The sequence below is a fragment of the Cavia porcellus genome, unplaced genomic scaffold (assembly GCF_034190915.1).
Source record: "Cavia porcellus strain 051 isolate PalLab524CR breed Dunkin Hartley unplaced genomic scaffold, mCavPor4.1 scaffold_23, whole genome shotgun sequence".
In the NCBI taxonomy this organism is placed as follows: Eukaryota; Metazoa; Chordata; class Mammalia; order Rodentia; family Caviidae; genus Cavia; species Cavia porcellus.
The window spans coordinates 54966186-54993402 of NW_026947506.1; the positions used below are offsets into that span (position 1 = coordinate 54966186).

Sequence of the window (27217 nt, forward strand, 5' to 3'; positions counted from 1 at the left end):
GATAAAAAAAAAAACAAAAAACTGTGGCATTCAGTCACTCTGTCTCCTGGCAACATCTCTAGATTTTCCAGGATCCATCATTTTCTCTCTCAGCCCCTTTTTGTCCTTAGCTTTTATTAGTACATGTTTGTGGTATGTAACAATTATATTTGTCATGGAGGGTTGTACATAAGGGTAACACGTAACATGCACATGTACGTAACACAGCTTCATTCTTTCTATTTTTCCCTCTTCTCGGTCCCCCCACACTGATTTCTTGCACTCACCCATCTATGTATCCAGGCACTGGTTCCTCTTGCTCTACTTGTAGCTATTCAGCTGCACAGATGTGCGCTGCCTGGGCTGCTCAGTCACTCACGCAGGTCATGCGGATGCCTTAGTTACATTCTTTGCTTGGCTGCCGTCCCTGCCACCCACACATAGTATAGGAGGAAGGATTTATTAGACCTCACAGGGTTCTAGAGGCTTCAGTTCTTGGTTGGCTGGTTCCAAGGCAGGACAGCATGGCAGAGGGCATCACAGGCAGAAAGTGACAGCCAGCAAGGCGCAACGGACATACATAATACATACCTTCCAGGCCACGGCCAGTACCTGTCTCTTTCCACCTGGCTTCACCCAACATTACACCCACCTAAAAGCCCATCAGTGCAGTAATGCAGTGTCTCACACTCCTGACCCTGTCACCTCCCTAGAGTGGCACCTGTGAGCTCACGAGACTTTCCTGGTAATGTAGCTATAGAGCAGAACAGTTTCAGTAATTCTGTGGAACCGCACAGCGCACAGACACCCCACTCTAAATTCAGCCCTCAGAGTCCTGCATTGACTCTTGGACCCAGCAGAGGGCGCACAAGCTTCTCACCAAGAGCCCAGTGTGCTGCTCAGACTTTCAGGCTTTGCCAAGGGTGAGGACCAGAGCTCCCTTTCCAGGACCCGTCCTACTTTGCAACCCCTGGGGGTGGCCAGGAGGGAAAGACCCAGAGAAGCTTCCTCTTCTGTTAATGTTGGGGAGAAAGTCTGCTGCACGTTTTACTTTCTCAAATATTTTGGCAGTGAACATTCCCTTTGTTGTAGTGTTGGGTATGCATCATTATAGTATGCCATAGTATTTCCTGTACAGACCGGGGTTTATTTTCTTGGGGAAATTCTTGTACTGACAGGACAAACATGGAGCTCTGGGATGACCCCAGGGAACACTGGAGGGCCACGTGGGAGTTTCCCTGGAGCTGAGGAGAAAAGGCAGCATGCACTTTAAATTCTTGTTCTCAGCTGTATCTGAATGGCTCATTTTCGTAGTGTTTAAATAGTTGAAGTAATGTTTAAAAAACGAAAATCTCACCTTGAACTTGAGATCCTTTCTCAGTCTTGAGTCATGCCCACTTTGGGAAGTGTATTTGTTATGTTTAAAACTTGTTTTACAACCATTGACATCCTAAATTAGATAAAATAACGTTCACTGTATCAACTTCTAATTTTGTATCATACAGTTAGTGAAAAGATGGTATCCCCTTTAGCGTAGGCTTTGATTGTTTTTCTCTCTCTCTCTTTTTTTTTTTTTTTGGTACTGGGGATCGAACTCAAGACCTTGCGCTCAGACGTTTATGGGGCTAAGTAAATCCTAGGCCCTTAGGCTTTGATTTTTTTTTGTATGTTTTTTCCCAGGGACTGAACTTCATGACCTCAAGACTCTTGACAGGCAGACACTTACACCACTGAGCTAAATCCCTGGCCCTTTTCTTATTTTTAAAAAAGTCTTATTGAAACAAGGTTTCACTGTACAGTTCAGACTGGCCTTGAACTCACTTTGTAGTCCAGTTTGGCCTTGAACTCAATGCAGTCCTCTTGCCTCAGCCTCCTGAGTGCAGGGATCACAGCCAAGTGCCACCATGCCCAGTTTGATCATTTTTAAAAATTACAATTTTTTAAATTTTGTTTTGTTTTGTTTCTTGAGATAGGGCCTCACTGTGTAGTTCAGGCTGGCCTTGAACTCACTGTGTAACCCAGGCTGGCCATGACCTCATGGTAATCATCCTGCTTCAGTCTTCTGAGTGCTAGTATTACAGGCAATGTGCCACACCTGGTTTAAAAATTAGAATTTGAGGGCTGGGGATTTAGCTCAGCGGCATAAGCGCCTGCCTTGCAAGCAGGCAGTCGTGAGTTCAATCCCCGGTACCGATAAAAAGGAAAAAGACTGGAAAAAAAAAAATGGGGCTGGAGGTTTAGCTCAGCGGCATAAGCGCCTGCCTTGAAAGTAGGCAGTCATGAGTTCAATCCCTGGCTCCGATAAAAAGGAAAAAGACAAAAAAAAAAAAAAAAAAATTAGAATTTGGGCCAGGGATATACCTTAGTGGCACAGCACCTGTCTGGCAAGCACAAGATCATGAGTTTGATTCTTGGTACCAAAAAAAGTTAGAATTTGTTAAAGGTCAGTTATCATTGAGCTGTGAACCTATGTATTCTTGGGTTTGTTCTATAAAGAGACATTTAAGCCTCAGTCCAACTTTTTGTTATTTTTCTTCCTCTTTTTTTTCTCTCTAGTAATGGGCCTTGAAGCCTGGCTGCTCTCTCTCTCTGAGCTACACCCACAGCCCTTTCTTTTATTTTCAGCCGTGTTCTCTGTGTCCCAGGCTGGCCCTGAACTTGTGCTCTGCTGGCTTCGGGCTCCCAAGCAGGTGGGAGAGCAGACCAGCACCTCAGTCTCTGCTTTCATTCCAAACTCTGCTGTGCTCGCTGGTCTATCTGCATTTTCCTCATTTCAGGGTCTCATTTGTTAATGTGGGTTTTTGCTACAAAATCACATATTATCTCTAGGTTTCTCTAGTATGATGTAATAGGGTTCTCTTACTTGGCACCAAGTTTTCTTACATACCTCTTTTTGGTTTTATACAGAATTTGAATCCTCTGCATTTTGCTGTTTTTCATTAAGAAAATTTTTAAAATATGTTCCCTAGTTTATCATGCTTTGAGAGAATTGTCTTGTTTGGTAATTACTTATGACCCATTGACAATCTTAAATGATTGAAAATTAATTTCTGCTATGCAAATTCATACAAGACAGAGATTGTACCTTATTCCAGAAAGAATGGCCATCATCAAGAACTCAAATAGTAACAAATTCTGGTGATGCTTCAGGGGAAAAGGAATCTACGTCATTGGTGGCAATCAACATTAGTTTAAGTTCTATGAAAATCAGTATGGAGATTCCTAAAAAAAAAAAACCCTAAAATAGAAATTCTGTTCTACTCAATTCCTTTCTAGGCACCTTCCCAAAAGTGGTATAGCCATCATATTGCAGTGATCTTTGCCCACCCCTGTTTATAGCTGCTCAACTCATAACTGCTAACTAAATCTTGGAAGTGGCCTATATATCCATCAGTGGATGGATAAGAAAAATATTTATATTCAGTGGAGTACTATGATGAGAGTGGGTCTTGGTACAGGGATTATAGAGTGCACCTATTATGACATATCTAGATGCCCCTCTCACCTCCAGTTTACACATACACATAGGTGGAGCTTTTGGGAGGTGACTGGATCATAGCTGAGATATGGGATTAGTGCACTAACGGGTGTGATGTTAGGAGGTGAAGCCTGGTGGGTCATTGTGTGTGTGGCCTGGAAGGATCTATGTATATTCTTCCTCTTTTGATGGCTGTTGCTTCCTGCCTATTTTGCCATGAACTATTTCTTTTCTGCCATTCCAATCTGCTTTGGAGCCAGCGAACCATGACCTAAAACCTCTACAAAGTGTGAGCTAAAATAACCACTCCTCCTTTAACTTATGCGTACTGGGTATTTTTGTCCCAACAATAAGAAAGTAACTAAGACGGCACCTCTCTAAGGTTTTATTCCAGTACCTAGAGGACAGGAATATTTCCAGCGGATTATTACAGCCACTCAAATGTCCACAAGTAAATGAATGACAACGAATATTTTCTTTTTCTCTCTTACTGGGCATTTAACCCAGGGCCTGATTCATGTTGGCAAAGGATTGAGAACTGAGATCCATCAGATCTTTTTATCTTTTAATTTTTCTTATTATTTTAGGGGATCGGCAGTGGACCCCAAGACCTTAGCACTGAGCTTCTTACACAGCCCTTTTTATTTTTAATTTTCAGATAGAGTCTCACTAATTTGATTAGGTTGGCTTTAATTTGTGGTCCTGCTCAGCACCCCAAAATTAGCCGTGATTACAGGTGAGCACTACTATCCATCTAGAGCAAATGCCTCTTAAATGGATTTGAAGAGAGCATATGGACTTCTTGTTAACAAACATAAAATTGATAGGACTTTTCACATACTAGAAAGTAGCTGTGCACAACGGAGTTGGATTTCATAATTACAATACTTTTAAATGTGCTGGCGCACATCTGCAATCCAAGCCATTGAAGTGGATGTGGGAGGAGCATCACAAGTTTGAGACCATCCTGGGCAATTTAGCGAGACATTGTCATCAATAAGGAAAGACAGAAAAACAATAATAATGCTTTGGCGATATGGCTTAGTGTGGTCAAGATGGGAAGACCGGGGCCTTCTCTGGCCTGTAGCTCAGCGACACAAGCACATGCCTGGCAAGCATCAGGTGGTGAGTTTAATCCCCGATACAAAAAAAAAAAAAAGTAAAAGATGGGAAGACCTTTGCTTACAAATACAAACAGCATTCCGTCGCAAGAGAGACTAACTATAACCAACCACAACTTTTGTTATTGGGGGTCCGCGCGGGGGTTTGTGGGAAATGTAGTCTAAAAACTCACCACGCCACAAGAACCGGAAACAGCTTTTAGTACTTTTCGTGCACCGATTTAGTTCCAGCAACAATCTTACCGGAAGTTCCGGGTATCGCCCCGCCCTACAGCTGCTTTATTGGCCGAGGGGCTGCGTTCTGAGTGTCTGAAGGGTTGTGGGAGGGAGAGACGTCAATTTAAATCCTGAGGAGCCAGACGAGTATCCTGTCTTTGGTGGCAGCGGGAACGCGGGAGGTTGTGGGCGCCAGGACCTGCCGTGCACAGCTGAGGACCGACCCGAGCGAGTCTGGGCAGTGACGTGAGCGCGGGGTCCGCGAGTCCCGTGTTGGCGAGGGCGACCCAGCTCCGCTTTTCTCCCTGCTTAGGGGCGGCTCGGCCCTGCGTGCGCCGGGTGCGCAGAGCGTGTCCTCAGGAGCTGCGAGGGAGACGGCCGAGTGGCGAGGTCCACACAGGCGGCGTCTGCCGACCATCCGAGTTTGGCAGCGTGCGCCAAGAGTGCGGCAGAGTTCGCCTGGCAGTTCTGGCCCTCAGCACGCTGCTTCTCCCAGTAAGCTCGCTGTGTCGTTGGTTTACTCCTGTGTGAGACGAGATGAGCGGTCCGCGACTCAAGTTCGCAAACCTCGAACTTGAACGGATCAAACACCTAGTGGATTAGTAAAGCACAGTCGTGGGTGTGTCTGTGCTTGACGCGTGGGCCAGCACGCTGAGGATCAGGGACACGCCCGGATGTGGGTGGCCCCAGCCAATAGGCTTGCGGCCTGGATGGAGGGGCGTGTGCCTGGTTTGCTGAGCTGCAAGGTTCCGCGGGTAAGTCATTTGCTGCTGTCATCTAGTATCCTCTCCGGGTTTCCAGTTTCTTGAGTTTTCCTGCACAGACTCGCTGTCGTGCAGGTCGCTGAAGGTTAGTGGGAGGGAGAGACGCCAATTTAAATCCTGAGGAGCCAGACGAGTATCCTGACATTGGTAGCAGTGGGAACGCGGGAGGGTGTGGGCGGCAGGACCTGCAGTGCACAGCTGAGGACCGACCCAAGTGGGTCTGGGCAGCGACGTGAGCGCGGGGTCCGCGAGTCCCATGCGGACGAGGGCGACCCGGCCCGGCTTTCCTCACTGCTTAGTCAGGGCGGCTCGGCCCTGCGTGCGCCGAGTGCACAGAGCGTGCAGTCAGGAGCTGCGAGGGAGACGGGCGAGTGGCGAGGTCCACGCAGGCGGCGTCTGAAGACCACGCGAGTTGGCCAGCGTGTGCCGAGTTCGCGTGGCAGCTCTGGCCCAGCAAGCTCGCTGTGTCGTCGGTGATATTTTCTTTGCTTCCTTAAATTCTTTTGTGTTTTTCTGCTAATTCGCATGGCTCCTCCAAGTTTTGCACATCGTGGATCCCATTCTTTGCGTTCTGCATTTCTCTTAGGTAAATTTAGCAATCTGGGGTGTGCACTCCTCTCCAGCTTCCTTTTATTCCCTCAGCCTTAGACCAGAATTTGAAGTCCCAGATTTAACTCCCTTTTGGACCATTTGTGTATCTTCCCAAAAGACATTTCAACCTCAACAAATACAAAAGAAGTAGCACAGCTTTCTTCTAAATACAGTATCAAACCTTGCCAATAGCCCAATCCTGAAAAATGAATTTTTTCTTGTACTCCCTCTGCCTTGTATCTAATCCCATCTGGTGTCAACTTCTGTACCCGCTCAACATTCTTTTCATTTTATTTTATTGTTTAAGTGCCAGTCTGGGGAAAGAAGCTGATCATGCTTGTGAACCAATGAAAAAAAATTTTTTTTTTGTCTTTTTGAGACAGGGTCTCACTGTGCATTTCAGACTGGCCTTGGGCTCACTTTATAGCCTAGATTGGTCTCGGACTCGCAACAATCCTCCTCAGGAATGAGGTTCAGTCCTTTTGGAATGATGCTGATATACAGTATGTGACATCCTCAGGGGTTAGTTGGAAAAAACATTCAGGAGCTGGGGGAGGGCTAGGGACTTAGCTCCAGCCTAGCAAGTGCGATATCATGAGTTCAGTCCCCAGTACAAAAAAAATGTAAATAAATAAAAAATAAAAAGAGGGGGATACATTTGAATGCAGATCAATAAAGGGGGAGGCAGAGAACAAAAATGAGAAACAAGTATTTTCAAAATTTATATATTTATACGTATGTTAGTGATTTTTGTCTGTAGCTTTTATGTTTTTTCCTATACTGAGAATTGAACTCAGGGTCCTCATATGAACTACATCCCCAGCCTTTTTTTTTTGGCTTTTTCCTTTTTATCGATATCAGGGATCGAATTCACGACTGCCTGCTTGCAAGGCAGACGCTTATGCCGCTGAGCTAAATCTCCAGCCCCCATCCCCAGCCTTTTAAAAAAAGTTTTCTTAGGGCTGGGGATTTAGATCAGCCGCATAAGTGCCTGCCTTGCAAGCACATGGTCGTGAATTCGATCCTTGGTACCTATAAAAAAATTTTTTTTTCTTATGTTGAGCCTGAATCTTACTAAGTAGGTCTAGGCTTGAACCTGTGATCCTTTTGCTTCAGCCTCCCCAAGTGCTGGGACTACAATGCATGCTACCGCATTGTTTTCCATAGACCTTATGAAAAATATTTTGAAACAAGATCTTGTTGAATCCAAGGCTCAGGTTGACCTTGAACTTCTAATTGTTCAGCATAGTGATACTGATGTAGCTGGGACTATGCTAGTTGTGCCAGTATACCAGGCTTCCACCTGTAGTTCCTCTTTTTTTTTTTTTTTTTTTTCTTTTTGAGGCAGGGTTTCACTATGCAGTTCAGGCTGGCCTTGGGCTCACTTAATAGCTCAGGCTGGCCTCAAACTCAGTGATTCTCCTGCCTTAGCCTCCCTAATGCTGGAATTACAGGTGTGTGCTACCATGCCTGGCCATGTAGTTCTTATTAATCATATGCAACTGTATGATTGTGGTTCAAAAAGAACTGTCACATTCTCAGACTTTTAAAAATAGTGCACTTGATTCCTCTGGTATATTCCCTAATTGTTTTACAATGAATAGGGAAAAGTAGTTGAGTACAGTAGTCACAGCATTGTTTTTGCACTGTTCTTGTAGTTTATATTGGAGTAAGAGTGAAAATTGGACTGGCACTGGACATTCTCAGTTCGTAGTACACATCCAGGCATGGCCTCTAATGCATTTATTATAAGCCTAAGTTTTAGTCTTAATCTACATACTCAATGTTTGAAGTTAAGGTACTCTGTGGTATCTGATGACTATTAAGATGCTGGAATGATATCCTCCTCTTCATCTTTTTCTTTTTTTTTTTTTTTTTATACTGGGGATTGAACTCAGGACCTTCTGTTTGCCAAGCAGACACTTATGCCGCCAAGCTAAATCCCTAGCCCCATCTCCTCTTCATCAACGTACCACAAAATTTCCTGGCCTGCACAGGAATCCTCATTATGGGTCACAGCTTCGTAGGTCAGGAATCAGCACCTGTGTGGGTCTGCTGCTGGGCAGTGTCTGTATGGCTGGTGGAACAGCACCACAGCTGTCTCAGTCTCAAAACTTGGTCTTCCTATCTGTGAACATGCAGTGTGTCTCCACTTACTGTTCTTAGATTTTGATAATCAGAGCTTTATCGTTTTCCTGATAAAGACCTTGTGCATATTTTGTTTGATTCATGTAGAATTTGTTACTGCTTGGTATCATTAAAATGAATGAAATGGTTGAAAAGAACCCTGGAGACTGAAGGAGAAAGATAAGAAGAATCTGGGGAAATTAATATTTATTGATAAGAGGACAAGAAATAAATTACAAAGACCAAGAAAATTCCTGAGTTTATTCTACAATTGAAGGAAAGTTCAATACTGAGAACTCTATTAACATTACATTTTTAATTCAATGGAGAAAAATGCTGAAGGTGCTTAAGGGTACGAAACTGTCCTTTCCTTTGATTTTTTTTGAGACTGGATCTCATTATATAGCCCAGGATGGCCTTGAATTCACGGCAGTCCTCTTGCCTTAGTGGGATTACAGGTATGCAGCACCATGCCCAGCTGACAATGTACTTTTAAAAATATCACAGAGGAAAAAAAAATATCGCAGAGGAGTTGGTTAAATTGTGCTATGTACATGTACCAATTTCTCATGATGAGTATAATCATTCTATAATAGAAACCTGTATATTGTTTTGTTTTGTTTGTTTACTTTTTAATCTTTTTTTGAGGCAGAATTTGACCGTTCAGTTCATGCTGTCCTGGAACTCACTTGGTAGCCCAGGCTGGCCTTGAACTTGCAGCAATCCTCCTGCCTCAGCCTCTTTAATATTTTTTTTTCCCGATACTAGGGATCGAATTCACAACCATGCACTTGGGAGGCAAGCGCTTATGCCACTGAGCTAAATCCCCAGCCCCACTAATTTTTTTTAATATTTAAAAATAAAAATATCCTGCTATCCCACTGCAACTAAAGAACCTGTTACAGGTTGCTTTAGTTTGAATGTAAAATGTCCCCCAATGGCCCATATTTATGTACCTGTGTCAGAGCTGCAGACTTGAGCCACATGTGGCCCTGACAGCTAGGACGTTGGCCCCTCAGATGGTAAACTTTGAACGTTTATGTAATCCTTAGCAGTATGGTTCATGATGAGATTTGGCCAGGCTCAGAAGCAGACCAGAGGTGATGACTGAGCGCTGCATGGGGGGGTGGGGTACAGTGTATTGCTGTCTCCAGCTCCTGCACATACCACACGGGCGAACCACAGCATCATGCTTAACAGTAAATAAAGATGACCAGAAAGAATAGAAACAAGACGACACATTTCCATGACTCATTTAGGACATCATACTGAAATGGATACATCACCTAATACAGTAATGTGAGAAAGTGAAATAAAACATGTTTCAGATTGGGAAGGGGAAAATTACTCTAACCTTGTCCAGAAATGGTGTGATCTTCTACATAAAAATCTATAGGAACTGACCTAAAAAATTCTGGGGCAACAATTAAAATATAACAATCTCAGACTTCATAGGAAGATCATAACATAATAACCACTTGATCTTAAAATGGGTCAGCAGACCTAAAATAAACATTTTTCTTTAAAGAAGACATACGAATGGTGAATGAAGATATAAAAAATAATTTTAAAACATTATCAGGAAATGCAAATCAAAATCATGCCAGTAATTCCAGCACTCAGATGCTGAGGTGGGAGGCTCGCCATGAGTTTGAGGCCAGTCTGGGCTACAAAAAAAACAAAACAAAAAAAAAAAAAAATCCAGGTCACTCTACTTAATGGCTGATTTCAGTAAGTAAAAGGATAAGAAATGCTGAGGAGGATGTGGATTAAAGGAAACCCTTACACACTGCTGGTGGGGAAAAAACACTAGTACAACCAGTATGGAAGTTGCTCATACAATTCAATGAAATTATTGTATCGCCCAACAGTTGTACTATCAGATAGGAGTGTCCAAAGGAAATGAAACCAGTATGTAGCAGAGATGCCCGCCCTCCTATCACCAGCCACCTGGATTCCTACGCTCAGGTTCATTTCCTTGCTCTTGACCAAATTAAAGGAGGCCATATATTTTGGTAAAGAAGTAAAAAGATTTGGGGCTGAGGATTTAGCTCAGCGGCATAAGCACCTGCCTTGCAAGCAGGCAGTCGTGAGTTCAATCCCTGGTACCGATAAAAACGAAAAAGACAAAAAAAAAAAAAAAGTAAAAAGATTTATTTAAAAAGCTCTCTCCGAGGAGGTAGAGGGGCCTATTTTTTATCTTCAGTTTGCAACTCTCCTCACCTCTGGAATTAGGGTGTGTGTGTGTGTGTGTGTGTATGTGAAATTGACAGCTGAAATCCAACATTAGGTACTGGACATTTCTCTAAATATGGTGTAACATCTGTGTCACTTGGCCATCAAAGTCTTCTTCTGCTTTCCAGAGTCCACTTTATGATCCCAGTGTGTAGCTAGCGGCAGTCATGCCGGCAGCCAGGAAGGAAAATGTCCCTTTTTAGCCCCTTCTCAGCACATTGGCAGCAGCTTCTGTCCTTGCTTTTTCTTCTGTGTGGTCTGCTGAGGACTTGCCTACCTCTTGTGTGGTTTTGCTTCTCTGTGTGCTGCTGGAGGTCACTGTGTCTCACCTGGCTCTGTCCCCTCTGATGCTCCCAGGAACCTTCTGGTTTCCCTTCTAGGAGCTGACTGTGGAAGCGCAGAGCTGCCCGGGAAACCTATCTGTTCTCCCCGGACCTTGTTACTTACACCCTGCCGGTTGGGGTGTCGCGGTGCTCACCGGGAGCAAACATGGGGAGTCATGTGGCTCACAGGAAGGTCATAGAGGAGGGCTGTGTGCATGGTGTCAACTTAAACATAACTAAAAATTGACAGATGCCTACCCTGTGTTTCTGTTGGAATATATTCAAGTATAAATGCAGAATCATGCACTGGCTGGTTCCTTCAGTGTTGTGTTATGTCCCATCCCAGACCAGGTTCATCCACCCAGACACGACACTGTGGTTGTTGATTAATGTGACTGCGTTCACTCTGTGCCACTGAGCACAGTAACGCTGTTCCTCTGTAGTCAGGGGAGGACCTGGTTTGCAGAGGGAAAAGCTAACAGCTTTGGGAGTTCAGTGTACCCTCACAATGTAAAACTGAACAACTATATTCTCTCCTTGCTTCATTTATGTTGACATTGTGTCTAAGTGAGTTTATGTGTGAACAGGTTAGTGTGGCAGTATTCATACTACTTCTTCATACCAGATCTTGGCTCCTTTAAGGGACAAAATATTATTTACATTTTAATCCCTACCAGTAAGTGTAGCTGTAGATTTGTAAGGAAAACTCTGTAATACTATTTTTAGTAGTGAACAAATGCTTTCCAATGCAGGCTAGTTTTGTGACCCTTCTCCCCCCCATACCAAGCTAGCTGTGTATCACAAACAGTGCCTCCTACTCATTTGAAAGCCAGACTTTGTGGTTCCTGTTGTTGTGAGCAGGGCAGAAGAGTGAGAAATGCTGTGTTACAGGTGTTGGTGTCCTTTGATGATGTTTTTGTGAGCTTCACACGGGAGGAGTGGCAGGTCCTGGATGATGCTCAGAGGACCTTGTATAGGGACGTGATGCTGGAGACCTATGACAGCCTGGTCCTGCTGGGTGAGTGAAATCCCTGTCACTCTCTGGAGTGAGCCCCTTCTTACTACACAAGTGACCTCATATAAGGCTTTTTTTTTCCTATTTTGTCTATAACAGTTCTTCTTTTCTTAAATTAATTAAGTTTATTGGTACCTTTTAGGTATACATATTGATCACATTCATCATAGGGAATTTGTACCTATACATGATTTAACTTGATTCTTTTTTTCCCATTTCTGTCCTCTCCTGTCTTCTTATTTACAAAAGTTTATTTGTATTTTTCCTTTTCTCATTTTTTCTTTTCCTGTTTTTCCTTTCCCTCTCCCCCCTCCATAGGTTCCCTTCACATTTGAACATTTTCTTCCTATTCCACAATATCTGTTATACATTTTGATCCTTATTTACACTTTTGGTTTCTCATACCAGAGAAACAATGTGATATTTACAAGTGTGTCCAATTTATTTCACTTAAGAGTATAATCTCAAGGTGTGTCCATTTAGCTAGAAATGTTTCAAGCTTATCTTTTTTGGCAGAGTAGTACGTTACTGTATTAAAAAACACACACACACACATCTTCACCCATTTATCAGTTGTGAGCATTTGGGCTGTTTCCAAGATGTAGCCATTACAAATTGTGCTGCTGTAAACACTGAGTGTGTATATATTGCTGCGGTATGATGCTATCCTTTTTTTTTTTGAGACAGGGTCTTGCTATGCAGTTCAAACTGGCCTCGAATTCTGTGTATCACTGGCTGTCCTCGAACTCAATGTTATCCTCCTGCCTCAGCCTCTCGAGTGCTGGGATTACGGGTGTGCCCCACCATACCTGGCCTCATACTATTCTTTTAGGAAGATATCAATAAGGGGAATAGCTGAGTCCAATGGGCCTCTAGTCCTGGTTTTTTGAGGAATCTTCACACTGATTGTACCAACTTACATTCTTACCAATAGTGGAAAAGGATCCCTTTTTCTCCGAAGCCCACCAGCATTTCTTATTGGGCGATTTCTGGATAGTAACCATACTTTCTGAAGTGAGGTGGAATCTCAGTGTTTTAAAATTTGTATTTCTTGGAGCTGGGGATTTAGCTCAGTGGCATAAGCACCTGCCTTGCAAGCAGGCAGTCGTGAGTTTGATCCCCAGTACCAGAAAAAAGAAAAAGAAAAAAAAAAATTGGTATTTCTTTTTTTTTTTTTTTTTTTGCCAGGGATCAAGCTCACAACCTTGAGTTTGCCAAGCAGGCACTTACACCTCTCAGCTAAACCCCTGGCCCAAAATTTGTATTTCTTGAATGACCAACAATATTGATTGTCCTACACTTGCTTTCCATTTCTACTTTTTCATCTGAGACGTGTCTATTTATTTAAGAAGCAGTAGTAAGGCTTAATGCTTTAATGTCTTAGTTACCATCTCATCGCTGAGACATAATACCCAACATCCACAAGTTAAAGGAGGAAAAGTTTATCTGGCTCACAGTTTGTAGAGGCTTGAGTCCAGAGCTGACTGGCTCCAAGGCAGGATGGCATGGCAGAGAGGGAATGGCAGAGGAGAAAGCTTGAGGTGTGGCTGGCAGGAAGTAAGATGGCTTCAAGGAAGAAGGAAGGAATGATATCTGTCTCCAGGCCAGCTCAGCTATCTCCAGGCCAGGTCAGCAGTGACCCACCTGTCACACCAGGCTTCACTTCCCAGCATCACAGCCAGCTTTAAACGTGTCAGTGGACTAATTCAGTACCACACACCCACATCCCAGTGCCAAAGAACTGTTACCCAATGACTTCCCCAAAGGCCCACCTATGAGCCCAGACAACCCTGGGGAGACTTCTAGATATAAACCAGAACAGTATAAGCTGCTAGTCTATGAAGAATGTGATCATTCCCTCTCTCTAATGAAGGGTTCACCTTGGGACCTACATTGCACAGGTGTTGAAATGGCGCTGTTTTCACTCTGAACAGAACCTGATATAGCAGTTTCTTCAGTACATTATTTCCTCTTATCAGGACATTGCATCACCAAACCTGAAGTGATGTTTAAACTGGAGCAAGAAGCAGAGCCATGGATGGGAGAAGAACCCCCAAGTCAGAGGCCTACAGGTCAGTCAGTGCACACTGGGCAGGGAGACCAGCAGGAGGGGAGCTGAGCAGATAGTGGCTGTGTGCAGATGTTGAACATTAATGTTTCCACAAGTTCCAGACCTCAGGATGCCTGTTCTACATGCATCAGGCATGCAGGGCACTGATTCAATGGGCCCACCTTTTATTATACTGAATATTCTCTTAGGTGTTCCCCAAACCTAATCCCTAGGTTCCTCCTTTTAGACATTTGGTTTTCTGTTCTGTTTTGTTTTTTGTTTTTGTTTGTTTTTGGTACTGGAAAGCAAACTCGTGACCTCACATGTGCCAAGCAGGCATTAACACAGCTGAGCAAAACCCCTGGCCCTAGACATTCGCTTTTGCTGCTGTTGTATTCTCATTACATCTTTCCCTCCATTATAGGTTCTTTTTGTTGATATCAGACAGTTACTGAGAAATGCATTTCTACTTCAGCACAGTCACCCCCTGCCCCTGAGATTAAACCCAGCATCACCTGCATCTAGTCCTTTTTATGTTGTAGTTTGTGACAGGGTCTGACTGAGTTGCTCAGCGTGGCCTTAAATATGTGATCCTCTTGCCTCAGCCTGCCGGTGGGCCTGATAAGGGGCTTTTTTCTTTTGTTATTTCGGTGCTGGAGAGTGTGGGGCCTCACACATGTAGGTGAGCATTCTACCAACTTACATCCACCCCCAGCCCCAGAGCAGGTTTTAAGTATTGGAAATTGTGCCCTTGTATGTGTGAAGCACGCTGTCAGAAGTTGTGAAAGTAAGAGGAGCATGAAGAGGCGAAGCTTAGACTTTTGCAATGCACTGTGGGTCCTTAGCCCCAAGGACAACTGATGCAAAGGTTCTGTGTGAAGGAGTTGAGATTTCTGGTTTGGAGTTCAGTATGAGTTGACCACAAGGATGAGAAATGTACAGAGGACTCCATTTTTCAAACACAGGAGGCAGTGTCCTTCAGAGGCAGTGACTACTCGAGCACAGGGGTTCATTGTCAGGGTTCCTGATCTCAGAAGGTGCTAGAAAGACAGTCGTCCATGGTGATGGACAAGGTTGTGCTTGTTTTGGTTCTGAGATGCAGAAGTAGGTTTAGGAATTTAGAAGATACTGTCTTTGCCTGCAGTGAAAAGAAGGGAATTTATATTTTAATAATTCCCAGGTGGCTACATTCATTCCCCAGAGACGAATGAAAATGGAACGATAGGGGCTGGGGATTTAGCTCAGCGGCATAAGCACCTGCCTTGAAAGCAGGCAGTCGAGAGTTCGATCCCTGGTACCGATAAAAATGAAAAAAAGCCAAAAAAAAAAAAGAAAATGTAACGATAGATGCACAGCCCTGTTCATATGCCGTGTGCCTGCTTAGGTGTCAGGCAGTGGGACCTCATTAACATGCTACAGCTGGCAGATCAGGATGTTCTTGCCACCTTCAGAGCAGGGTAGTGAGCAGGGTATCGGCAGGAGGGACAGCGTACTTTAAGGGAATGGTTCTCCGTGAAGTAAAAAGAAGAGACATCATTTTAATATTCCAAAATCTGTCAATATAATTTATTAAAGCCCACAGGAAGAAAAACTATATACTTATACCCAGTAACCATTATGACTTTTGTGGAACCTTATGTTTTTAAGATAAGGAAAACTCCTTTTAGCTTTATGTGAGCTTTTTATAAGAAATGCATACATGTGGTTGATGTATCATTATTTTTTCTCATTTTAGATGTCCAGAAAGTGGATGGCGTGATGGAAGGCAGCCACGAGTGTCAAGGCAGACCTCTGTGGCAAGTTGTTACTGCCAACAACAGAGCAGCTGAGGAGAGAGTCAAATTAGGACTTGAGCTCAAAGTTCTTGAGTTGAATTTTGATCTGAGCTCAAACCCTATTTCAGATTTGAGAATAAACCCTGGGAACTGTTCAGCAGGGGAGAATCTCCCTAATGAGCCTGGCAAGATGGGCGCTGGAGAGAAACCAAATCAGTGTCATACAACTGGGAAACCCCTGAGGCGTGCTGTGCATTTTGGTCAGCATTCCAAGCTTCCCCCTGGGCAGCCGGATTTTCAGTATACTGGACAATGGAAAGCCTTCACCAAGGAGGCGAAATTACCGAAGGAGTGTATTACACATAGCAGGGTTCCTATGGGCCAGGCCTGCTGGGAACATGACGAATCTGGGAAAACCTGTGGGAAGTCAGCTCTGGTTGCTACGGTAGGATGGAAAACTCTTTATCCCAACTGTGATCTCACTGCACGTCAGATGCACACAGGGGAGAAATCCTGCGTATGTGGTGAATGTGAGAAAACCTTCCTTATCCAGCAGAAGAAATATTCAGAGAAGGAGCCCTATGCATACGAGCAGTGTGAGAAATGGTCCCACTGTGAGTCAGCCATGACTGTGCAGCAGAGTTTCCCTGTTGAGAAGCCCTATGAATGTGATGAATGTGGGGAAGCCTTTCCCATTAAGTCAGGCCTCGTGAGGCACCAGGGCATTCATAGTTGGGGGAAACTGTATGAATGTAAAGAATGTGGGAAAACTCTGTGCCGTAAGTCATGTCTCACCATTCATCAGAAAATTCACAGTGGGGAGAAGCCCTATCAATGCACTAAATGTTCAGTAGCCTTTTGCAAAAAGTCACAACTCCAGAGGCACTGGGCAAGAATTCACATGGAAGAAAAACCCAAAGGATGTAATGAGTGTAATGAATGTGGAAAATATTTTCACAGGAAGTCACATCTCATTAAACATCAGCGTACACACACAGGTGAGAAGCCCTATGGATGTGGTCAGTGTGGAAAATCTTTTAGCCAGAAGATACACCTTACTAAGCATCAGCGTACACACACAGGTGAGAAGCCCTATAAATGTGGTCACTGTGGCAAATCTTTTGGCCAGAAGATACACCTCACTAAACATGAGACAGTCCACACTAGGGAAAAGCCCTACATATGTAATCAGTGTGGGAAATCCTTTGGTCAGAAGACTTACCTCACTAAGCATCAGATGACACACACTGGGGAGAAGCCCTATGGTTGTGATCAGTGTGGAAAATCCTTTGGTCAGAAGACTTATCTCACTAACCATCAGATGACACATACCATGGAGAAACCATATAAATGTCATGACTGTGAGAAATCCTTTGCCTATAAGTCATACCTTGCTAAACATCAGATGACACACACTGGGGAGAAACCCTATGGATGTAACCAGTGTGGAAAAACTTTTCGACAGACTTCGCACCTCAGCAAGCATGAGAGAACTCAACATGGGAGAGAAGCTTCTATGAAGGTAGAAACTTGCTCAAAGCACACCTCAGCAAGTATTGGTGAATTCACATAGTAGAAAAGTTTTGTATGGCAGATACTAGTTATGTACCCTCCAAAAACCATTTCCTTTTCTCTGGGGCCCAGCCTGCATTTCCTCACCTTGTCTTACTGTGGCCTGAGTTCTGCCTGGGGAATGCAGACACATGGTGGGCATTAATACAAGCCTGGCAACATAAAAGTAACGACCATGCTGTCCTCTCAGATTTCTCATGTTTTATGAGATTAAAGTGCTACTGACCTCAGGATGGTCTTTAAGTACAGGTGGGAGAGTCACTGTAATTTAAGACATATGAGAAGAGAGCTTTCCATCTCTGTTTCAGTACTTGTGTTTGTTACACGAGTGAGAAATAAATGTCTACTCTTCTGCTATTTTATGTGTGATCTGTTTGCATTATAACACTAGTGGCCCACTGTTAGGATTCACTTCAGGATCTCTCTGAAGGAAGTTAGCGGCCTTTGTGTATCACAGATTTATACAGAAGAGAAGCCTGTGTTGTCACTTCATCTCTAAGTCAGTTTTTCTTAGAAGCAATCAGGAAAGAAAGGGTGAAACAAATTTGAGGTTTCACGTCTGACAGTGATATTTCATGGAACACTGAGAATAATGTCAATCTGTTACCTTTACTGAGTCAGCGCTTGAAGTGAAGTTTTTCCCTTATTTATGTGTCAGATGTATTCTCAGTACAATAGTAACAATGCTGGAGGTAGTATTCAAAATACAAAATATTTGAGTACCAGTAATGAAAAGTGGTGCTATTCCCTGCATTGGACTATGTGCAGTCATGTTTTGGTTACTGCTGCCTGGTTGTTAGAGGCCTGTGGTATAGCTACACAGACTGCAGAAAACAGCACAGACCCTGAAATGTGCAGGGTTTCCTCAGAGTATTTTTATGTTAGAAATGCTTGTTCATGAGGCCCAGAATAACTAGGTGAAGGTGATAAATGCAGCTGGTATAGTAAACATTGTGGCTTAAGATTAGTGCATTAATCCATTTTCTGTTGCTATGACAAAACCCTTGAGTCCTGGTACTTTATAAGTCAAGGTGGCTGCAGTACTTCAGCCTCTATGTTGTCTTGCTTGGCTGGTTCACATCATGCTGCAGATATGGAAAGGAAGCTCGCCGTGGGCAGAAGAGGCCACGTGTGCTGAGAGGCCCTGCTTTATAATAACCATTCCTACAACAACTCTACCCAAGCATTTGTTCCTTTCTGTGGCACTGCTAGTAGTGACTCTGTCCCTCCTACTCAGCTCTACTATGTTCTTTTCTAGTACTGGGGATTGAACCTAGGAGCTCGTATTTCCAGCCAGTGTGTGGGCATGCATGCATGTGCCTGTGAGGTCCTGGGGTTGCAACCAGGGCCTTCATACTGAGCTACATTCTCAGTTTTTAAAAAATATTTTGAGGTATGATTTCACTCACTTGCAATTTACTGCTGAAACTGGGCTTGAGTTGTAGAAATAGCCCAGTGAGGCCTCACCTTTTAAAGGTTCACTCAAACCATATTCAAGGCATAGAAATTAAGAATTTTTGAGCTGGGGATATAGCTCAGTGGCATAGCACCTGCCTGGCAAGCACAAGGTAGTGAGTTCAAATTTCCGGCACCAAAAAAAATTTTTCACATTACATGCCAGACCAGCCTCTGTGTCTTGTTCTGTGCCTTACTACATTCATGTGCTTACTTCTAGTGTATGTGGATTTGTACTATGATTATTACCAAACTCTAATGTACATATTTTCCCAAAGTCTGCAGCAGTGCCAGAGAGTGGTTCTAAAACATTTTCATAGAAAAGCACACATGAGATACGTAATGTTTAATGGTTTAAGTCTAGATTAACTTCAACATCTCCGATCGGTGGTTCTTGTTTCATCCCACTCAGTAAAATGGAATCTGCAAGCAGAATTTGCCCTCCCTTTTTCAGTCCTCATGTTTACACAGACACTGAAATGGGCATGTGTGCCGAATACTGTGTAATTGAGCAGTCTTCATGTTCAGTGCCAGGATGCTGGTCATGCCCTCCAGCAGGAGCCACTTTATTTTTTGCAGGACCGCGCGGAGAATTGTGGGAAATACAGTCTAACAGCTTACATCATACTTACATCACAGAACAAGAAGTGGTCCAGGAAAATAACGGCCATCTTTACCGGAAGTTCCGGGCATCGCCCCGCCCTACAGTTACTTTATAGGCTGAGGAGTTTTCTTCCGAGTCACTGAAGGTTAGTGGGAGGGAGAGACGCCAATTTAAACCCTGAGGGGCCGGACGAATAGCCTGTCCTTGGTGGCAGCGGGAACACGGGAGGGTGTGGGCGGCAGGACCTGCGGTGCACAGCTGAGGACCGACCCGAGTGGGTCTGGGCAGCGAAGTGAGCGCGGGGTCCGCGAGTCCCATGCGGGCGAGGGCGACCCGGCCTGGCTTTCCTCACTGCTTAATCAGGGCGGCTCGGCCCTGCGTGCGCCGGGTGCGCAGAGCGTGTCCTCAGGAGCTGCGAGGGAGACGGGCGAGTGGCGAGGTCCACACAGGCGGCGTCTGTAGACCACGCGAGTTGGCCAGCGTGCGCCGAGTTCGCGTGGCAGGTCTGGCCCTCAGCACGCTGCTTCTCCCAGCAAGCTCGCTGTGTCGTCGGTCTACTCCTGTGTGAGACGAGATGAGCGGTCCGCGACTCAAGTTCGCAAACCACAAACCTGAACGGATCAAACAACTAGAGGATTAGTAAAGCACAGTCGTGGATGTGTCCGTGCTTGACGCGAGGGCCAGCACGCTGAGGGTCAGGGACACGCCCGGATGTGGGTGGCCCCAGCCAATAGGCTTGCGGCTTGGATGGAGGGGTGTGTGCCTGGTTTGCAGAGCTGCAACGTCCTGCGGGCCAATCATTTGCTGCTATCATCCAGTATCCTCTCCCCGGTCTCCGGTTTCTTGAGTTTTCCTGCACAGACTCGCTGTCGTGCAGGTCTCCAGCGAACTTCCAGCCCTTCACCTTGGGTTGGTGCTGCATCCTTGAGCTCTGTCGTTCTGTGGATTCCTCTTCTTGGACTGAGTAGCTGCAGGGTCCCCTGACGCTCCATCGCCTAGGCGGCCATTATGAGCTCCCCTGCTCCTGACGCTGTCAGCACCTAGTAAATCCCCTTAAACATACACACTGCTTCCTGTTGATTCTGTTCCTGCAGGGAGCCCTAATGCACAGTCCTACAGAATTCCCCCAGTTTCCCTAAGAAATGATTGTGAGTGTGTGTGGATGGAGTCCTGGGATGTGGCAGTTGTATGTGTGAGCTTCTTAGTGTCTCTTCGACAAGTGACATTTCCTTGTACTGCGCTGTGTAGCCTCACTAGTGTTTTTGTTTGAGTTTACAGAAGTTTTTCGCAAATCTAGCTTCCAGAGTGAAAGAGTTGTACAAGGGAAATGTTAAAGGAAGGATCTGGAAGGTGTGGTGTGATGTGGAAGGATAGGTTGTGACCCTGAGCAGACCTTTTACCATGCTCTCTAAAGACGCGTATTCCCACACCTGCTTCTACTCTGTGAGCTCTCAAACCTCGACCTGTGGTGGCTAACTTGTGACACATGTGCTGCAGCAGGCTGCTGTATCAGTTGAAAGCTCTAAAACGTTCACCATAACTGACCTGTCTACAAACTTGGTGTCTCATGAGAATCCTTTTATCTCATTATTGGAAACATTAGCCAAAGTATTGCAGGGTTGTAGCAAGATGGAAAAAAATTGATTTAAATTACAAAAGTGACTTTGACCAATCTCACCAGATATGCAGCAGTCAGGCACATCTTCCCTTTTCAGCTTTCTGTTTTGCACATTTAAAAGGGTTTTTGCTTAGTTTTTAAGATCAGTTGGGTGATCCTGAAGTCAACTTAGGAGGAACTTTGTTTTCAGATTTGGTCACTTTCTCTCTGTACTTTGTAGTGCTGCGATTCAAACCCTGAGTGTTACACTTGATAAGCAAGAGTTACAGCCCTAGAACATTGCATTAAAATATCTTGTCCTAAGAATACATGTCCTTTGTTACCCCTAATATTTTTTGTGCATTATGTGACATAAAAGGATGAGTAATAGGTAGTTTTCCCACCTAATGTCAGTAATCTATCCCTGAAAATCAGAATTTCTGCAGAAAAATAGTGGCAGGATATTTTGGCACAGGGGATCAAACTCAGGACTTTGCGCTTGCCGCGTTGGTGCTTCTGCCGCTGAGCTAGATCCCCGGCCCTCAGTCCTTAATATGTGAAATGTTTTCAGGAGGGCAATCTAGGACTTCACCTCCCTGTTCTTGCATGACTTTCCCACATTTGTCTTCTCTCAGCTGTCCCTCCAGAGTCCTCTATGTGTTTCCAAGAAAAACAGAAAATGAAGTAGCCTTCATTGAGTTGTTCATTCCTGACCTTGTTTTATATTTTACCACCTTTATGGTATCCATGGATTAAAATGGAATTGTAGGAATGTGTAAAAGTCAGCACTAGGGAAATGGACATAAATAAGATTGAGTTGGTCTGTAGATAAAGACGAGAGTCATCTGTGGTGAGCGCAATGTCTGTGGCCTTTCTGAAGCCATGGTAAATAACAAACACATTTGGTACATGTTTTCAACCTCTCCAAACTTCCTCTTGCTGAGCACATAACAAACATCCCCTCTTCTCCTCAGCCCAGATGAATGATGGAGACAGTACACAGATGCTGGTCCTAGGGAACAGAAGCCCAGTTTCCTTTCCAACAGAAAAGGGACAAAGAGCTAAAGATAACTCAAGTGTGGAGATCTGCATTCTCTCTCTATTCTTTACTATCAAAAAATCCTTACCCACCTGTACAAGTGAATTAGTGTTTTGAGGCAAATGGGCCCCTCTACCTCGTTGGAACAAGCTTATAATAAATCTTTTTACCAAAGTATATGGCCTCCTTTGGTTTGGTCAAAAGCGAGGAAATGAACTTGAGCATAGGAATCCAGGTGGCTGGTGACAGGAGGGCAGGCCTTTCTGCTGCATTCTGATTTCATTTCCTTTGGACACTCGAATCTGGTAGTGAAACTGTTGGGTGATACAATAATTTCATTGAATTGTATGAGGGACTTCCATGCAGCTTTCCATACTGACTGTATGAATGTTTACTTCCCACTAGCAGTGTGTAAGGACTTCCTTTAACCCACATCCTTATCAGCACTTCTTATCCTTTAATTTATTGATAACAGGTATTAGAGTGACCTGTATTCATTGTAAATTTTTTTTTTTTTTTTTTTTTTTTTTTGTAGCTTAGGATGGCTTCGAACTCATGGCAATTCTCCTACCTCAGCCTCCTGAGTTGTGGGGAATCCAGCCATGTACCACCATGTCCAGAAAACTGAGCTATATTGTCTCCTTTCTTCCTTCACGTACATTGACATTTTGTCTAGATCATTAGCATGGCATGTATTCATACTTATTTTTCTTCATCCGAGATCATAAGCTCCTTTAAGTCATAATTTTATTTACATTTTAAATCCTAGCAATAATGGTGGCTTTAGATTTGTAAAGTAAACTCTATAAACTATATTTAGTAGTAAATAAATATTTTCAATGCAGGCTAGTTTTGTGACCCTTCTCCCCCCACATACAAAGCAAGCTGTGTATTGCAAACAGTGCCTCCTATTCACTTGAAAGCCAGACTTTGTGGTTCCTGTTGTTGTGAACAGGGCGGAGGAGTAAGAAATGCTGTGTTACAGGTATTGGTGTCCTTTGATGATGTTTTTGTGAACTTCACACGGGAGGAGTGGCAGGTCCTGGATGATGCTCAGAGGACCCTATAATACAGGGAGTGAGCTAGATACCTATAACAGCCTGGTGCTGCTGGGTGAGTGAAATCCTTGTCACTGTCTGGAGCAAGCCCCTTCTTACTACATATGTGACCACATGTAAGGCGTAATATTATTGTAACTTGCTAGTCCATGACAAATGTGATTGTTTACACTCTATCAAAGAGTTCATTTGGCATCTTCATTGCATAACTCTTGAAACAACTATTTGCATTCTGAAATCAGAATGAAAAAAGCTAATATAACAGTTTCGTCAATACATTATTTCCTCTTATCAGAACATTGTATCACCAAACCTGAAGTGATGTTTAAACTGGAGCAAGAAGCAGAGCCATGGATGGGAGAAGAACCCCCAAGTCAGAGGCCTACAGGTCAGTCAGTGCACACTGGGCAGGGAGACCAGCAGGAGGGGAGCTGAGCAGATAGTGGCTGTGTGCAGATGTTGAACATTAATGTTTCCACAAGTTCCAGACCTCAGGATGCCTGTTCTACATGCATCAGGCATGCAGGGCACTGATTCAATGGGCCCACCTTTTATTATACTGAATATTCTCTTAGGTGTTCCCCAAACCTAATCCCTAGGTTCCTCCTTTTAGACATTTGGTTTTCTGTTCTGTTTTGTTTTTTGTTTTTGTTTGTTTTTGGTACTGGAAAGCAAACTCGTGACCTCACATGTGCCAAGCAGGCATTAACACAGCTGAGCAAAACCCCTGGCCCTAGACATTCGCTTTTGCTGCTGTTGTATTCTCATTACATCTTTCCCTCCATTATAGGTTCTTTTTGTTGATATCAGACAGTTACTGAGAAATGCATTTCTACTTCAGCACAGTCACCCCCTGCCCCTGAGATTAAACCCAGCATCACCTGCATCTAGTCCTTTTTATGTTGTAGTTTGTGACAGGGTCTGACTGAGTTGCTCAGCGTGGCCTTAAATATGTGATCCTCTTGCCTCAGCCTGCCGGTGGGCCTGATAAGGGGCTTTTTTCTTTTGTTATTTCGGTGCTGGAGAGTGTGGGGCCTCACACATGTAGGTGAGCATTCTACCAACTTACATCCACCCCCAGCCCCAGAGCAGGTTTTAAGTATTGGAAATTGTGCCCTTGTATGTGTGAAGCACGCTGTCAGAAGTTGTGAAAGTAAGAGGAGCATGAAGAGGCGAAGCTTAGACTTTTGCAATGCACTGTGGGTCCTTAGCCCCAAGGACAACTGATGCAAAGGTTCTGTGTGAAGGAGTTGAGATTTCTGGTTTGGAGTTCAGTATGAGTTGACCACAAGGATGAGAAATGTACAGAGGACTCCATTTTTCAAACACAGGAGGCAGTGTCCTTCAGAGGCAGTGACTACTCGAGCACAGGGGTTCATTGTCAGGGTTCCTGATCTCAGAAGGTGCTAGAAAGACAGTCGTCCATGGTGATGGACAAGGTTGTGCTTGTTTTGGTTCTGAGATGCAGAAGTAGGTTTAGGAATTTAGAAGATACTGTCTTTGCCTGCAGTGAAAAGAAGGGAATTTATATTTTAATAATTCCCAGGTGGCTACATTCATTCCCCAGAGACGAATGAAAATGGAACGATAGATGCACAGCCCTGTTCATATGCCGTGTGCCTGCTTAGGTGTCAGGCAGTGGGACCTCATTAACATGCTACAGCTGGCAGGTCAGGATGTTCTTGCCACCTTCAGAGCAGGGTAGTGAGCAGGGTATCGGCAGGAGGGACAGCGTACTTTAAGGGAATGGTTCTCCGTGAAGTAAAAAGAAGAGACATCATTTTAATATTCCAAAATCTGTCAATATAATTTATTAAAGCCCACAGGAAGAAAAACTATATACTTATACCCAGTAACCATTATACTTTTTCTTTTTTATCGGTACTGTGGATTGAACTCACAACCGCCTGCTTGCAAGGCAGGTGCTTACGCCACTGAGCTAAATCCCCAGCCCAGAATTTTTTTTTGTTTTTTGTCTTTTTCATTGAACCTTATGTTTTTAAGATAGGGAAAATTCCTTTTAGCGTTACATGAGCTTTTTATAAGAAATGCATACATGTGGTTGATGTATCATTATTTTTTCTCATTTTAGATGTCTAGAAAGTGATGGCGTGATGGAAGGCAGCCACGAGTGTCAAGGCAGACCTCTGTGGCAAGTTGTTACTGCCAACAACAGAGCAGCTGAGGAGAGAGTCAAATTAGGACTTGAGCTCAAAGTTCTTGAGTCGAATTTTGATCTGAGCTCGAACCCTGTTTTAGATTTGAGAATAAACCCTGGGAACTGTTCAGCAGGGGAGCATCTCCCCAATGAGCCTGGCGAGATGGGCGCTGGAGAGAAACCAAATCAGTGTCATACAACTGGGAAACCCCTGAGGCGTGCTGTGCATTTTGGTCAGCATTCCAAGCTTCCACCTGGGCAGCCGGATTTTCAGTATACTGGACAATGGAAAGCCTTCACCAAGGAGGCGAAATTACCGAAGGAGTGTATTACACATAGCAGGGTTCCTATGGGCCAGGCCTGCTGGGAACATGACGAATCTGGGAAAACCTGTGGGAAGTCAGCTCTGGTTGCTACGGTAGGATGGAAAACTCTTTATCCCAACTGTGATCTCACTGCACGTCAGATGTACACAGGGGAGAAATCCTGTGTATGTGGTGAATGTGAGAAAACCTTCCTTATCCAGCAGAAGAAATATTCAGAGAAGGAGCCCTATGCATACGAGCAGTGTGAGAAATGGTCCCACACTGAGTCAGCCATGACTGTGCAGCAGAGTTTCCCTGTTGAGAAGCCCTATGAATGTGATGAATGTGGGGAAGCCTTTCCCACTAAGTCAGGCCTCGTGAGGCACCAGGGCATTCATAGTTGGGGGAAACTGTATGAATGTAAAGAATGTGGGAAAACTCTGTGCCGTAGGTCATCTCTCACCATTCATCAGAAAATTCACAGTGGGGAGAAGCCCTATCAATGCACTAAATGTAGAATAGCCTTTCGAAAGAAGTCACAACTCCAGAGGCACTGGCGAAAAATTCACATGGAAGAGAAAATCAATAAATGTAATGAATGTGGAAAAATTTTTCCCAACAAGGCAGACCTTTCGAAGCATTGGCATACTTATACAGGTGAGAAACCCTATAAATGTGGGCAGTGTGGCAAGTCTTTTGGACAGAAGACATACCTCACTAAACACGAAACAGTCCACACTAGGGCAAAGCCCTATGAATGTAATCAGTGTGGAAAGTGCTTTGGCCTGAAGACTTACCTCACTCACCATCAGGTAATACACAGTGGGAAGAAACCCTATAAATGTAATGGCTGTGAAAAAGCTTTTTACTTTAAGTCATACCTCACTAAACATCAGATGACACACACCGGGCAGAAACCCTATGGATGTAACCACTGTGGAAAAACTTTTCGCCAAACCTCACACCTCCGGAAGCATGAGAGAACTCACCATGGGGGAAGCTTCTGTGAAGGTGGGAATACTTTCTCCAGTCACACCTCTGCAAACAGGGAATTCATATAGTGGAAAAATCTTGTGTGGAAGAGACTAGCTGTGTGCCCTCCAGAAACCATTTACTCTTCTCTAGGAAACAGCCTGCAATTCCTATCCTTGCCTTAGTGTGGCTTTTCATTGAGCAGTTTCTGCCTGGGGCATGCATACACATGTGATGAACATAACATACCATCCCGGTAACATAATGACAATGAGCATGCCATCCTCTCACATTTCTAAAGTTTTTTGAGACTGAAGAACTACTGACCTTCAGGATGACCTTGAAGTAGACGTGGGAGATGTTCACTGTGATTTCAGATAGATGAAGAGAACATAGATCTTTCAGCTTTGCCTCAGCACTTCTTATTTTTTACACAAATGAGAAATAGTCTGCTACTTTGTCTATGACCTGTTTGCACCAATAGCCCGCTGTTACTGAGTCACTTTATGAATATGAGAGAGCTTTCTGGGGGAAGTTACTAGTCTGTCTTCATTCCCAAATTTATACATCATTATGCCCAGCAAGCATATTGAGATTTTTCCAACTTATGTTGCCTAACTAGGAATTCACACATACTTTCACACAAGGAATAAAGGTAAATATAAAAGTGTAAAAATTAATATGTGTACATTTTCTCCTTATACTAGCTGATTTAGAAAACAACTATACAAAACAGTATATGAAATGTATTGTCTGTTCTCTTGCAGGAAATATATATTTTTA

The 27217-nt window shown here is 44.0% G+C and overlaps 2 protein-coding genes across 4 annotated transcripts; both read left to right on the plus strand.

Moving 5' to 3' along the window:
• On the plus strand, nucleotides 1-20367 carry LOC100718469 (zinc finger protein 883-like). 2 transcript variants are annotated; one of them, XM_063234439.1, is made up of 4 exons: nucleotides 1-5549; nucleotides 11726-11852; nucleotides 13829-13921; nucleotides 15635-20367. In XM_063234439.1, the coding sequence occupies exons 1-4, from the start codon at nucleotides 5469-5471 to the stop codon at nucleotides 17245-17247; spliced, it is 1914 nt and encodes a 637-aa protein (XP_063090509.1). In that variant the 5' UTR covers nucleotides 1-5468; the 3' UTR covers nucleotides 17248-20367. The 2 variants fall into 2 exon arrangements, with proteins under 2 accessions (XP_063090509.1, XP_063090510.1); XM_063234440.1 differs by having other exon boundaries at nucleotides 1-5289.
• Nucleotides 19352-27110, plus strand: LOC106026756 (zinc finger protein OZF-like). Of its 2 annotated transcripts, none has more exons than XM_063234447.1 (3): nucleotides 19352-19450; nucleotides 23295-23387; nucleotides 25092-27110. In XM_063234447.1, the coding sequence occupies exons 2-3, from the start codon at nucleotides 23350-23352 to the stop codon at nucleotides 26521-26523; spliced, it is 1470 nt and encodes a 489-aa protein (XP_063090517.1). In that variant the 5' UTR covers nucleotides 19352-19450; nucleotides 23295-23349; the 3' UTR covers nucleotides 26524-27110. The 2 variants fall into 2 exon arrangements, with proteins under 2 accessions (XP_063090517.1, XP_063090516.1); XM_063234446.1 differs by lacking the exon at nucleotides 19352-19450 and adding an exon at nucleotides 20562-23054.
• The last annotated feature ends 107 nt before the right edge of the window (nucleotides 27111-27217 follow it).